The sequence below is a fragment of the Aureobasidium subglaciale genome, assembly GCF_000721755.1.
Source record: "Aureobasidium subglaciale EXF-2481 unplaced genomic scaffold scaffold_1, whole genome shotgun sequence".
Taxonomy (NCBI): domain Eukaryota; kingdom Fungi; phylum Ascomycota; class Dothideomycetes; order Dothideales; family Saccotheciaceae; genus Aureobasidium; species Aureobasidium subglaciale.
In genome coordinates this window covers 1,501,950-1,515,121 of record NW_013566994.1, presented here as the reverse complement: position 1 = coordinate 1,515,121, position 13,172 = coordinate 1,501,950, and the positions used below count along the sequence as shown (strand labels likewise).

Below are 13,172 nucleotides of genomic sequence, written 5' to 3'. Positions count from 1 at the left end.
CGTCGGTGACCCGGTACTGGTAAGAGTGAGCGGACGTGACTTCGCCGTGTGGTTATGAGGGATTGAGTGATGAGGATATTCTCTGGGAGTGAGAATATGTTTTGCAAGTATTATAGCTTGCGTGAAAGTGAAGCCTGTAGGTCGAGTTGGAATGACGTGAGACAATGAATATCTCTGATGACCGTGAAAGCGTCCTAAATCTTGAAATACTTAGATGGAGCTGTCAAGTAAGCAGTTACGCGTTGTGCGAGGTAGTACTGGGGTTCGGTTGGCTCGGAAGATAGCGAATCTCGATGAACCAGCTTTTTGATTCGTTGGCGGGAGTGATAAGGCCCTTCCGGATTGACAGTGCCTGATTGTTCAAAGTCAGCTGCCATTTGTATGACCTTGTGGTTCAAATGAGGCTTCATTAAATCGTCGAGCTGTCGAACCGTCGAGCTGTCGAACAGTCGAGCTTTCAAACCGTCGAGCTTTCGAATCGTCGGGCTTCCAATCGGTCAAGCCGTCCGCCGAGCTCTCAGGTCATCGAGCTGTCGTCTTCAGAGGTCGACTGAATGCATGATCGAATGATGATGGCAGGAGCTGCACTAAGGGAGGTGTCTGGGAGAAGGGCACGGAGAAATGGCACGGGGAAGGAGTACGGGGTAGGGATACGGGGAAGTGACACGGAGAAGGGATACGGAGAAGGGACACGGGCAAGGGATACGGAGAAGGGACACGGAGAAGGGATACGGAGAAGAGATACGGGGAAGAGGCACGGGGTGGATGCACATTCGACATCCATCTCTCGGGCGGGTAGGACACTATGACCTGTGAAGAAATGGGCACTCACTAGTTGATCGCCAGCAGAGTGATCGCTAGTTCTGTGTTGTTGATGCTTTAGACAGCAAACACTGTGTGACACAGCCAGACCGAAGACAAAGACCGGCGTTCGAAAATGGGTATTACGTGTAAGGGAAAGGTCTGAAAGTTGTTCTGAGCACTCACGTTGGTGTTAGCGTCGGGTTCTATCGAGAAACACTCAGGCCCAATCCTCGGTTACTTCGTGGCATAGCATCGTGCGTGGCCCGGCATGCTACGCGCCCTGTGGGCCAAACAGGCAGCAAGGTTATCAGGCGACGGGTCCACACATAGCCTTGACCAGAACTCTCTAGCTCACACCAAGGATTCAGAAGGGAACTAACGTACCTAGTAGTTGTTTGTAATGCCTTTATCCGGGTTCTTTTCCTTTATCTATGAATTGTGTCTGGAGAGCATCTGGTTAGCGTTCGCTCATGATACAAAAACCCAATGAGACCAAGAGATCTGGGATTGTCTCACCTATTGATTGAAAGCTGCTTCGTTGAGAAAATCAGGGTTAAAGAAAGCGATGAATATTTGCGAAATAAACAGCAGGTCTTGCGGAAGCTCAAATACCTGTTCTCGATTAGCCAGTGGCCAGCAGACGGTTGCAAGTTTTGCGCAAGTCGTCTTCAGGGTGGACTTGCACAGTATCGGCTTACAGGTTCTGATTAACGCCTTGATTACAGTTTCATGGTCTTCTTCCCGTGTCACAGTGAATCGCCACGATGTAGTTTGACCTGGACAAAGCTGGGTGATCCAAGATTCATTTGTGGTGCCTGTGGACAATCGCGCGCCACGTGGAAGTCGAGTCAAGCACCGGGTGTCCCCAGATTCACAGTCGGAGACAGCGTCGGTTTGATTTGCGACTGACAAAGGCTCGCAAAAAGGACTGCAAAGCGACTCCGCTTTTGTAGGAGAGCGAAATGAACAGATGTTCTGGATTGCGCGGGCCCCTTGTTGTGGGGGAGACTTCGGAGGATGATGCGGAACGCCGATCACTTCGTAGCCGAGCGAGACTGTCCGCAAAAGAGTCCGTTCGACGTAAGTGAATTTACTTTCAAGTGCTCCAGGTACGCCTCTTATTCACGATGGATGAAGAAGAACAATTGGTTAGGTTCGAGAGATGGAGAGAAGATATGTAGGCTCGCGGAGGCTCGAATGACTATTGGGAGAAGGCGCCAGACGTGATCGAAATGCGGAGGCGGCGCAACTGTTCTGGGCGGGGTCTCGTGCCCTCGATCAGCCACTTCCCTCGGCGCTAACCGACTCGTTTCGACCACAGAAAGTGGTGCAAACCATCCTCATGCTTCACCCGCTCGGCATTCCGACTGTTGCCATTGGTCCGTCTCTGATCTCGAAAGGGGTACCCTACTAGCAACGACCTCATTCCCAGCATTGCTTGAGCAGTAATCCCTGGACCGCTGCTCGACTTCGTCAGCACAATCAGGCCACCCCTTGGCGCTGTATGCGACATCCCGACTCTGCTCAAGTCCTCATCGCATGTTGTCCCACACCACGTCTACGATTTGTCCATTCGTGACAATGGACGGGTTTATTACAAAGATCCCCGAGTCCCCGCGCAGTCAGTGTTTGGTCGGACAGGTACAGCGACCATCGCATTGGAGTTGTTCCCACTCGATACCGCAGCGGGTAAGAGTGCGGGGTGCAGTGAGAGACGCCCTTCGAGTGGTCGATCCAGAGCGAGTTGTCCTGCATTCACTTTACGCCTCGACACTAGGCGTCCGGCTCATCTTCCAGATGCCGTGGCTGATATTTGACAGAGTACAAAGTAGTATGTTCCAGCATCTGGCCGGGAAGGTATTTGCAGAATCAGCTGCTTGCATTCGATGAAGCTCAACCACCTTCTACACCGAGATACGACAAACAGCCTGATCTGTCAAATCTGTTGTCTTCCAGCCAAGATCAATCAACGTCCAATATTGGAAGGCCTTGAAAATCCTCCATACTTCTTCCCATCTTCTTGATGGCTTCTTCGGCTTTCTCTTTACGAAGCTTAAGCGTCTCCGTCACCGATACCAGGACAAAATCGTAGGTCAAGAGCGCTGTTCCTTCTACGACACCGTACCTCTTTGCTAGTTGGGCATCTGTGACTTCCGACAGATCAACAATCAACGAATCCTTGACGCCAAACACAGGATCCGAAGCCTCGTATGGATCACCCCGAGGATACAATGCGCTGTATCGAAGTCAACTCTAGGTTCATTGTCAATGTGCTGATAGCAAAGACTTACGTGATGAGAGGGTCAAAGCTGTCCTTTCTCAACAGGAAGTGAACGTGGCCAGGTCTGTTTGGATGCCTACCCAACATCTGAAGCATGCTGTACACTGGTCCGTCCATGGGTATCGGATATGACACGGGCTTGACTGCCTTGAACCAAAATGATCCATCATGCTCTGAGAACAATATACCTCTACCGTCAGGACCGTCTCTGTCGGGATATTGAACGTCGTAATTTCCATGCGAATCGCCTTCCCAGACATCTACTTGGACACCTTGAAGCGGGTTACCGGCAGTATCTCTGACTGTGCACAAGACCAGCAGAGGTGTTCCTTCGGGATCTTTGTGGATGGAGTAGCCGTTCTCTACTTCGCGTGCATCGTGGGTATGGAACGGGCCAAGAACTGTCCCTTCTGTTGATTTTCCAGTGCGTGGGTGATCAATTGAGTCAACCAGAGCACTCAGCCCTAAAGTGTCCGAGAGTAAAATCATCTCTCTACGCAGATCGGTACTGATTTGGCCGACATCTGTTAAGAAGTCTAGTCCGGTCATCCATTCGTCTGTCGAGAGCCGTGTTTCTCTCGCGAAGTCATGAAGGTGTGACACCAGTCGTTCAAAGATGTATCTCGTCCTAGGATTCGTACACTGACTGTTGATGGCGTGTACGTTCTCGGTGATGTTTTCCGTGGTGAGGTCCTTCATGATTAATTTGTGCAAAGAATCGAGTCCTGAGAGGCAGTTTGGCTCGCTCGAGAACGGGAGCCACGTTCTTTTGTTATTACTGTCCACATGGCGAACACTTGTTGCTCCAGTATTATCATGACGAAGTGTGTGGGGCAGCTCAATGCCCGCAAAATGCCCCACACGGACGAGCTTCGGCGCAGCAGCCAATCACATCGTTGATGACCATGCTCGTTCGGAGTACCTTTCGGCACTTTTGTTTCCACCAGCTCTCTGGTGCTCTCTCCACGGCAGGTTTGTTGGTGATGCGTGAAAGTAGGGAAGACGGTCAGTATGGTTGTAGGGCATACGTATTCTGTCGGAGCATGACAGTCCATGGTGTCATTCTTATAAGCTGAAAACACAGTCTGACATGTGCGTTGGACTAGCTCAGAATGGCGGCAGCTACAGCTGCAGCTCCTTCGATTCCTGAGAGTTCCTACGTCTACCTATCTGCTCACGTCTAGAACCGCGCTCTCGAAACCGCACACTGATTCTTTTCACGATACTCAAGATCGACATCATGCTGCTCAGCTCTTCAAGCTCATTGACTACGACCGCGATTGGCACACTGCTTGTTGGGGGTCTGGCTTATGCTGCTCTCGGATGGTGGAAGCTTCGTCAATCAAGATCGGAATTCATGCGCAACAACGGATGCCTTCCTCCGCGTAGTGTCTATCCTAATCTGGAGCCTTTCATCGCGCTTGATATGATCTTGTCAGTACTCTCCGCCGCCAGGAGGAAAGCCTTGTTAGGATGGTTTCACGATCAATACAAGACGTACGGCCCTACTTTCGTTGTCAGCACCGTCCCAAGTTTCGCTGTCCACACCACTGAAGCGGAGAATCTCAAAGCTGCCTTCTCGCAGAACTTCGACGACTGGTCCGCATCAGGTGGACGTCGGTCGTTCAAACACTTGATGGGCCGCGCGACATTCATGTTGGACGGTGCTGAGTGGTCACACTCTCGTAGTATCCTAAGACCAATGTTTGCCAAAGATCGCGTTGCAGACCTGGAGTTGTTAGAGGCGCACTTCCAGAAGCTGTTAAAATTGATTCCAGAAGCTGGAGCTACGGTGGACATCGGAGAAATCTTTCACAGGTATGCATTTGATGTGTCTTCCGAGTTCTTGTTCGGAGAGTCGCTCGGTTCTCTTGGAGATCAGACAGACACAAAGGCTCAGCTGGCTCATGACATCGAGCTCACTATTCAAGACGCTGCCGACCGCTTTCGTTGGTCTCTGCTGTATCGATGGCTTAAGCGTCCAGGCGTGGATCAGGCGATTCGCAATGTGCGTAGTACAACAAACAAATACGCACAAGCAGCTCTAGATCGAGCAAGTGAAGACCGAGCACATACCGGAGAAGCTGAGAAGGAAGCTGCACGATATTCATTCCTGGACGAGATGGCACGCCAGACACAGGATCTCGACAAGATGAGAGACGAAGCCACGTCACTAATGTTTGCCGGGAAAGATACAACTGCTGGATTGCTTGGCAGCATGTGGTACCTGCTGGCCAGACATCCCGAGGCATGGCAAAAGCTTCTCGCAGAGGTGGACCAACTGGAAGGTGCTCCGCCAAGCTACGCGTGGGTAAAAAGTGCCAAGTATCTGAGGTATTGTGAGCATGAAGGTAAGTAGACAACAGATGCTCATTAAGAGCACAGTGAACTGACAAGCATCTGGAGCCATGAGACTCTACCCTGTGACTCCCATCCTACCACCCCGTGTCGCCAACAAAGACACTGTACTACCTCTTGGTGGTGGCAAAGATGGCAAGTCGCCCTTATTCATACCTAAAGGCTCGGCATTGGTCGTAAATATACATTCTGCCAACCGCCGCAAAGATGTTTTTGGGAGCGACGTCGAAGAGTTCCGGCCGGAGAGATGGGCAGAGCTGCGACCGGGATGGGTAGGTAACCAACGTGCAGCAGACCCTTTGAATCTACTGACCATTTTATGTCCAGGCCTACGCTCCATTTGGTGGTGGTCCACGTATATGCGTAGGCCGTAAGTATGGCCGGACCTCACTCGATATTTATCACTCACGTGTCCCAGAACAATTCGCTATCACGGAAGTCTACTATCTGACCGTGCGTCTCATGCAACATTTCCGCCGGATTGAATGTCGCGACTGGACACCATTCACAGAGAATATGGCGGGTGTCATCTTGAGCCCAGATGGTGGTGTCAAAGTTGGCCTATACCCTGTGTAGAAGTGACCGGCTTTTACTATTGAGTAAATCTCTCTGCGGCTGCTACTATCGTTTCCACTTCGAGCACACAACTAGCCTGTGGGAGTGCGATCCACAGACGAGGGACACATCTTGAACGCGCTCACCGGTTCGAGCGATGCATGCTGTGAAACAAGAGGCGTGTAGTCTTTGATAATCAAGCAATCAGGACATATCGGTACTACGGTTCGAAAAGGCGGCTTATGCGACACTGTCCTCGTGCTCATAAGACTTCCATGTGAGACGAGGGATTTGTCGGATGCTTACATTCGTTTCACGGATATGAGCGTCGCACAGCACCACGTCACTTATTGATGATTGTCATTATATCCTGACTAGAAGTGTATCGAGCGACCAAAATGCTTTGAGCCTCGCTCGTTCCAGCCTGCTCACCGGTGGGGAGGAAGTGGGCTGTCGCGAGAGCGGGTGCCTCTGCTTTCTGGTCCGAATCCCAGCATAATGGAAAGGCAAGTTCGCAATAATTACAGAGTACTCCGACTTCTCCCGCCAATTGTCCTGTTTGATCAGATCCAGACTTTCCAATCCACGTGTATTCGCTTCCGTTTTGTTGTGAGGTTCAGGCACTGTGTTGGCGAGTATCGGACTTGCGTCTTCTGGATTAAGGGGAACTGCTATGGTCAAGGAGATGAGTAAGAACACGAACAGTGCTAAAACCCACGGTGGATTGATGGGTCGACTTGTCGTATGACAGGCCAATGCTTTAGTGAGTGATGTGTGAGATCAGGAACTCATTCATCTGATCAATCTTGGGATGTATCTGACTGTGACATTTCCACAAAGAAGTTCTTTACATAGTTCTTGTCCTAGACCACACCCGTGGAGATCATGATTGGCAGGATGTAGGTTTTCATCCATTGATGCTGTAACACTAATTGCCTGTGTGTGTAGACGAGTCGCACCGCTTGGATGTTAATAATGACTATAACAAATTGTAGACCAGGGTCGTAGGCCAGAACGTGGGCCTCGGCCAAAATTCGAGTCGTGCCAACTCACGCTCGCCGCGGCACACAAAGAAAAAACTGTCGAAACTTCCAACTTGCACTGATCAATCACGCCTGCACAAGACACCGAAGACCGGAATCCCTCATCACGAAATCGAAAGTAGAGACCCTCATGCGCATGAAACAGCGTTGACGCGTTCGCAAGGGTTGTCAAGGCCCGGCCCTTAGGCTGACACACGCCTAATGTCGCAGCTTCTCTCTACTCGACACGGTGCAACCGTCAAGTCGACCATGCCCTGCCTGCCCTAGATCTTCGAAACAATGTAGGTGGAATAACATGGAGTTGAAGTCGTAGTGCGCACGCCTATAAAAACCTCAAAAGCTGCTGTCTGGTTCTTTGCCTACCACATTCAATCTCAGACAGTATCCAAGCAAGCTGGTCTCGCTTTATTTTCAAGTCGCTCCTTCTATAAGTTGAACACCTTCTTAAAAACAAACATGAAGTTCACCACCAACATCTTCGCTGTCGCCTTGACTCTTGGTCTTGCCACTGCCACCCTGGATCCCGCCTCCTCAAACACCAAGGGCAAATACCCCAAATCTCCCTCATGCAGCCCGGCAAAGACCAGTAAAGCCATCCAAGCCGCCGAGTGCAGCCATAACACGAGAACCTCCAAGACTCAGACCTTTGCTATCTTCAAGGTCGACCACCAATACGATGCCAACCACGGTGCTCCCTACGGCACTTGCGAGGCCTACACTTGCACTGCGCCTACCGATAGCCAATTGAGCACTGACTCTGACTACTGGACTTTCTTCTGGAATGACAATGGCGAGAGCAGTGGTGAGGGCGCTGGATGTATCAAGGATCCTCAGACTGGTGTTTGTGGATGTGAGAACTCTACCGGGGAGTTCATCTCTGGCTCGAGTAGCTGCACTTGAACAATCTCGGATAGTTGGTACACACTTCTATGTCGTTGAAATACACAAATCTACACTGTATAGCCGCCTGATCATGAGCGTTTGATTGATCCAAGCATAGTGTATCGTTTGACCCTTTTCGTTATGTTCGCGATATCAACAGTCTCTCTGCTATCATGTGCAATGTCCTCTGATTGATCGGTTCTACCTTTGTATCAAACTATGTGAGCTCAATAGAAAGCATGTTTGTTGATTGACAGCCTGTCAAGAGGCGCAGAGGCATGCACAAATTGAAGAAGCTCATGCACAAATTATGAACACCAAAGCTCGGGGCGTAACCCATCTCAACTCCAAACACTTCTCTCCAATCTCTAACTCTTCTGCATGCACAATGACATCCTGCTCCACACTCGTTTGACCTTCCAGAGGCAATGACTGTAGGATCCAGCGACGCAGCTCATTTTCGTCGTAGCTGACGGCGACTCCGTGACCATGGGCTTGTGTCTTGAAGCCTTACTTCGGACGCTGTCAGCTCATCAGATTCGCTCCGTAATGCTCAACATGCTACGGTGAAGGTATCATAAGAGATGTAGGCTCACGCACAGGCAGTCGTTGCTAGAATAACAAAATGGCTATCACACCATACTCAGCTCCTGCCACGTCTAATGCATCTCCGGTCATAGGCGAAGTCAACGACGAAACAAGATGGCCTCCTTACAACCCTCGTCGCAAACCGGGACAAATGGTCTGAGTAATCACTGGAGCAGTTTTCACTGGAGCAAACCGAGGACCCGGACTCGCCATGACCACGACTCTTACTCTACTGCTTGTATTCGAGACCGAGATATTGACCTCTTTGCCTGTAGGGCATGACAGCTACGTGATGCCTATCGAAACCGACGCTCCCATCCCATATCACGCTGAGGCTACTGTTGAGACCGTTAAAAACTGCCACGGCTACGACCATGTGGATGTCGTGATAGCGAACAGTGGCATCAGCGATTGCTACGCTTCTGCTGCTGAGACACCTCTGGAGGCTTTGCGTAACCATTTCGAAGTCAACATTTTAGGTCCTCTCGCTCTTCTCCAATCTTTCATACCCTTGCTTCTGCGGGCCTCGAAATCCAAGTATGTTGCCATGAGTACGGGTGTTGCAAGCCTGAGCGACATGGGGGCCACGGCACTGATGCCAGTCACTACTTACGTAGCGAGTAAAGCTGCGGTGAACTTCATTGTCAGGAAGATACATTTTGAGAATGGGAAGGTGTGTAGTTGGGTGTTGAGTCCTGGTTGGGTGAGGATAGAGATGGGTAATCATGGTGCTGAGTCGGTCGGGATGGAGATAGCACCTGTGTCGTTGGATCAGAGCGTCGAAGCTATACTCGAGAAGGTGAGTGGGCTCGACATCATGTGAAAACCGATCCTAATCTATTATCGCAGATTGACAACGCGACTAGAGACGAGACATCAGGCACCTTCCAATCCTTCGACAACACCAAGCGCCAGTGGTAATTTCTTCACTCCAACTCAATGCAAAGCAATCCTCGATCTCAGCCCAGAGTCGAACCCTGACCCCCTCTTTTATCACGTCTATCCTTATACATTCCCCAAATTCATTTATTACCGTCAGTCCTCTGTTTGGTGTAACGGCTTAACCACTCAACACTCACAAAACCAAAAAAAGAGCCTCTGCCCCAAAATGTACGTCTTGAATAGCATTACGCAGCTGATGACCGACATCAGTGACTCAGATCATGGACGAGTGGAAGGCCTTTCTAATACTGAGGTATTAGTTTTGCTATTTTGGGTTGTGATTTTGCTCTTCGTTGTTGTTGTTCTCTCGTCGAGGCGTGTCAGACGCCTCTTGTATCATGCAACACAGATGGAGCAGGTTGATCAATTGCATTACGCGTATCCCCTTCACATGGCTTCATACCGAGCGCAGAAATCGATATCCCCAGGGATTTCTGAGCGTGCTGTACAACTTTTGGTACGTGAAGTGGGAGTCGTGTGGACTGTTGTCAACAGACATTCATATCTCCGTGTCCCCGATCATCTGCTCCTTCGTCAATCATCAGTCCCAAGCAACCACACTGCCCGAACCCTTCTTCTTGGTAACCCTATCCATGACGCCCAACACCCACACAGCTTTCTTCCTCATCTCAGCTTCTCTCACCTCTCCAACCTCCACCCCCAAACTCACAATCCCACTCCCCTTATGCATCTGCGCCACAAAATCCCTACACCATTTCTCCACTCTCTTCTCCAGCACCAAAACCTTGCACTCCATCTGCATAACCGGCAGAAAGGCAGAAACCACACCCCTCGAATCAGTATAGCTTTCTGGACAACAAAGCAGTACATCGATCTTCTTGTTCCATTTCTTGGCCACGGTTTCTGCTGCTGAGGTGAGGCTGAGAGAGGAGGTGAGATGGAGCGGTTGAACGAAAGAGGAGACTTCTTTCTTGCCTGAGCAGAGGAGACGCCATGTCCATGTGGGGGAGGAGGTTTTGCAGAGAGCGATTATGAAGGTGTTGGGGCGGGTGCAGAGGTGGGTTGTTAGGGTGTAGGTGAAGAGGGTGTCGGAGGATGTTATGAGGTAGACTGTTTCTTTTGGCATGCTTGTGGTGGTTGTCAGAAGTGGTTTTGTTTTGTTTGATGGCTTTTGGGTTGTGAGGGTGCTTTTTCTTCGTTTGAGTGAGGCATTGTAGCCGCGATCTTCGATGTGAGTGGCTTTGTGAAGGATAATAGCCTGTTGGTCTTGCTCTGGCAGGAAATGGAGGATGTGACATGTTTTAAAACATATGAGGCAGTGACAAGAATAGTAGAGAAGCTGCAAGCATCAGGAAATAACCACTGAGCAAGTGATGTTTGATGACCAAGAACCAAGCGCTCACTATCTCCTGCCATAAAACCAAAAACCCCCTTCCCCCAACATCTAGAAACCACATGCATTAACACTCAAAGACCATACTCCTCGACATCATCCATACCCCAACTCCAACAAGCAACCTCATTACCTCCAAACTCCTTAACCTTCCTAACACCCTCCCACTTCATCCCAAGCTTCCTCAACACACCCATACTCCCCTCATTCCACTCATCACAAAACCCAAACACCGCATCAACACCCAACTTCCTCTCCGCATACTCCAAAAGTGCTCTAGCAGCCTCCACAGCAAACCCCTTCCTCATATACCCAGAAAGCATCGCAAACCCCATATCGGGAGCCCTGAGCGAAGAATTTTCCCCTCGCATAAGAGATACCGTGCCAATAGGTACATTGCTCTCAAGCAACGAGACCAAGAAAATACCATAACCATTTCTTGCATGGTCAGATGCAAAACGGGTTTCTATCAGTGATTTCGCGGCTGAGGGTGTGGTTATGGAGGTTGGTTTTCCTTCTAGCATGGTGATGAATTCGGGCGTGTTCCAGAGGGAGACTAGGAAGTCGCAGTGGGAGGGGTCAGAGGGGTTGAGGTGGGAGATTTTGAGGCGGGGTGTGGTGATTTGGAAGGTTGGGTCTGGCATTGTTGAGGTCTTTGGTTGATCTGGGGTTTTGAAGACGTGTTGTGCTGGATCTAGAGAGCTTCCGCTTGTGGTGACAGAATGGTCGAGGTTGGAGACGATGGGTTCGGGAAGGTTGTTATGTGTGATTGTGTCCATTATGGTATGCGAGGATACCTGGTTCCAGAGAGTTTCACTGTATACTGAGTGGATTTGTTCGTGGCGAGCTATTTGTGAATTACTTGCTTCAAGGACTAAGGTCAATAAGATAGAAATCTTGATGTTTCTACCGAGACACTGAGCAAGTGGTTGTTGTTATGTACAATTGCTTATCTGGAGACCAAGATTATCCCAAGTGCATGGCGTGAGTCACAGTCGTTGATAGTGATACTGGCGCATGTTAGTGTGTATTCCCATTGGTTGGTTGGGTTTTTTTGAAGACATTCACCATCCTTCCCTGACGAGATGGCAGCCTGTGTACTCGGTGCCTCGGATAGGAAGGTGCGAGAGATGGTGGACCGTGCGCTGAAGCTCCAGTTGGGTCGAGAAGTGCTTCAAAATGTCCTTGTATGATGGTGCTTGCTATAAGAATTGACTGGTGAATTGGAGCAAAAACTTCGATATCTTAGGTATGAACAAAAAAAAAAGTCGGTAATGAAGTTTGACCTGACTGATTACACTATGATACACCGCCAGGGAGTCTAGATGGAATCTTTTACTTCTTCTCCTCTGCCTTGGGCTCGGGCTTTGGTGTAGGAAGCTTGAACTGTGGTTGTTCGTCAGTACGAGTTGCTGTAGCCATATGGAAGTAGTTGGACTCACGCTCTCGGGCCTTCTGTCATGACCAGGACCGACCTGCTCCCAAGCAGAGCTACCACCCTCGAAGTTTCTGAAGGCCTGGGTCAACTCCAGGGGTTCGACAACAATGCGCTTCTGCTCTTCGTCGTAACGAATCTCAGTGTAACCAGTGAGAGGGAAGTCCTTGCGAAGCGGGTGACCGTCGAAACCGTAGTCGGTCATGATGCGGCGGAGATCGGGGTGTCCAACGAAGAAGACACCGAACAAGTCGTAAACCTCACGCTCGTACCAGTTGGCACCATCGTAGAGACCGCAAAGCGATGGAACAGGAGTGGCCTCGTCGGCGTAGGTCTTGACGCGGATACGGGCGTTGTGGCGGACGGAAAGCATGTTGTAGACAACCTCGAAACGCTGGTCGCGTGTAGGATAATCGACAGCGGTGATGTCGCTGATCTGAGTGAACTCGGCGGCTGTGTGGTACTTGAGGAAGTTGAAGACGGGGAGAACGGCGGCAGGGGCAATGTAGATGACGAGCTCATCCTTCCAAACCGAGAATCTGGGCGAAGCGTGTCAATGCGAGTATACTGAGGGCGAACAACGGGTATACGCACTGCTGAATGTACTTGGGCATGCAGGCCATCAAGTATTGTCCGTACTGGTGCAGGCTGTCGGCCTTTTCTTGGAACTTGTCGGCCGGGTTGACGATGGGGACATGGAGACGGCCCTGAGCGCTTCTTTGGGCGTGCTGATAAAGACATCAATACTCGATCATCGGCATGTGGCAATTGCTAGGCAGAGCATCGTACTCTCATGTTGGGCAAGTCGGAAACATCGGCGGCGAGCTCCTTCTGGCGCAGAGCCGACACGGAGAAGGCCCTGCTCGAGGGAGCGACATTGCGCGAGGCGATGCGCAGAGAGCGAGCGGCGGATTGTCGTAGAGCCATGGT

At 50.4% G+C, this 13,172-nt stretch overlaps 8 protein-coding genes across 8 annotated transcripts; 4 read left to right on the top strand and 4 right to left on the bottom strand.

The window, feature by feature from the left end:
* Positions 1 to 372: 372 nt before the first annotated feature.
* On the bottom strand, positions 373 to 824 carry AUEXF2481DRAFT_204583 (uncharacterized protein). The gene has a single exon (XM_013493040.1). It carries the CDS (start codon positions 782 to 784, stop codon positions 518 to 520), a length of 267 nt encoding a protein of 88 aa, XP_013348494.1. The 5' UTR covers positions 785 to 824; the 3' UTR covers positions 373 to 517.
* Positions 825 to 2,766: 1,942 nt separating this feature from the next.
* Positions 2,767 to 3,784, bottom strand: AUEXF2481DRAFT_61700 (uncharacterized protein; the record flags this gene model as incomplete). The annotated part of the gene is made up of 2 exons (XM_013492820.1): positions 2,767 to 3,040; positions 3,096 to 3,784. The coding sequence occupies 2 exons, from the start codon at positions 3,782 to 3,784 to the stop codon at positions 2,767 to 2,769; spliced, it is 963 nt and encodes a 320-aa protein (XP_013348274.1).
* A 541-nt stretch (positions 3,785 to 4,325) lies between these two features.
* On the top strand, positions 4,326 to 6,019 carry AUEXF2481DRAFT_1390 (uncharacterized protein; the record flags this gene model as incomplete). Its single annotated transcript, XM_013492496.1, has 4 exons — positions 4,326 to 5,436; positions 5,492 to 5,715; positions 5,771 to 5,813; positions 5,862 to 6,019. The coding sequence occupies 4 exons, from the start codon at positions 4,326 to 4,328 to the stop codon at positions 6,017 to 6,019; spliced, it is 1,536 nt and encodes a 511-aa protein (XP_013347950.1).
* Positions 6,020 to 7,079: 1,060 nt separating this feature from the next.
* On the top strand, positions 7,080 to 8,072 carry AUEXF2481DRAFT_35846 (uncharacterized protein). The gene has a single exon (XM_013492760.1). It carries the CDS (start codon positions 7,498 to 7,500, stop codon positions 7,939 to 7,941), a length of 444 nt encoding a protein of 147 aa, XP_013348214.1. The 5' UTR covers positions 7,080 to 7,497; the 3' UTR covers positions 7,942 to 8,072.
* Positions 8,073 to 8,306: 234 nt separating this feature from the next.
* AUEXF2481DRAFT_76477 (uncharacterized protein) lies at positions 8,307 to 9,766 on the top strand. The gene is made up of 2 exons (XM_013492858.1): positions 8,307 to 9,310; positions 9,361 to 9,766. Exons 1-2 carry the CDS (start codon positions 8,723 to 8,725, stop codon positions 9,430 to 9,432), a joined length of 660 nt encoding a protein of 219 aa, XP_013348312.1. The 5' UTR covers positions 8,307 to 8,722; the 3' UTR covers positions 9,433 to 9,766.
* On the top strand, positions 9,374 to 10,604 carry AUEXF2481DRAFT_203990 (uncharacterized protein). Its single transcript, XM_013493039.1, has one exon. It carries the CDS (start codon positions 9,620 to 9,622, stop codon positions 10,325 to 10,327), a length of 708 nt encoding a protein of 235 aa, XP_013348493.1. The 5' UTR covers positions 9,374 to 9,619; the 3' UTR covers positions 10,328 to 10,604.
* A 277-nt stretch (positions 10,605 to 10,881) lies between these two features.
* Positions 10,882 to 11,586, bottom strand: AUEXF2481DRAFT_1387 (uncharacterized protein; the record flags this gene model as incomplete). The annotated part of the gene is made up of 1 exon (XM_013492495.1): positions 10,882 to 11,586. The coding sequence occupies one exon, from the start codon at positions 11,584 to 11,586 to the stop codon at positions 10,882 to 10,884; it is 705 nt and encodes a 234-aa protein (XP_013347949.1).
* Positions 11,587 to 12,142: 556 nt separating this feature from the next.
* Positions 12,143 to 13,169, bottom strand: AUEXF2481DRAFT_1386 (uncharacterized protein; the record flags this gene model as incomplete). The annotated part of the gene is made up of 4 exons (XM_013492494.1): positions 12,143 to 12,193; positions 12,250 to 12,781; positions 12,837 to 12,970; positions 13,032 to 13,169. The coding sequence occupies 4 exons, from the start codon at positions 13,167 to 13,169 to the stop codon at positions 12,143 to 12,145; spliced, it is 855 nt and encodes a 284-aa protein (XP_013347948.1).
* Positions 13,170 to 13,172: the final 3 nt, after the last annotated feature.

What these genes read in the sequence shown, in the direction of transcription:
- AUEXF2481DRAFT_204583 (XM_013493040.1), bottom strand. Translation starts at nt 784, where the DNA reads ATGGATGTCGAATGTGCATCCACCCCGTGCCTCTTCCCCGTATCTCTT.
- AUEXF2481DRAFT_35846 (XM_013492760.1), top strand. Translation starts at nt 7,498, where the DNA reads ATGAAGTTCACCACCAACATCTTCGCTGTCGCCTTGACTCTTGGTCTT.
- AUEXF2481DRAFT_76477 (XM_013492858.1), top strand. Translation starts at nt 8,723, where the DNA reads ATGACCACGACTCTTACTCTACTGCTTGTATTCGAGACCGAGATATTG. An exon ending in TCGAAGCTATACTCGAGAAG is followed by an intron (nt 9,311 to 9,360) that starts GTGAGTGGGCTC and finishes CTATTATCGCAG; the next exon opens with ATTGACAACGCGACTAGAGA.
- AUEXF2481DRAFT_203990 (XM_013493039.1), top strand. Translation starts at nt 9,620, where the DNA reads ATGTACGTCTTGAATAGCATTACGCAGCTGATGACCGACATCAGTGAC.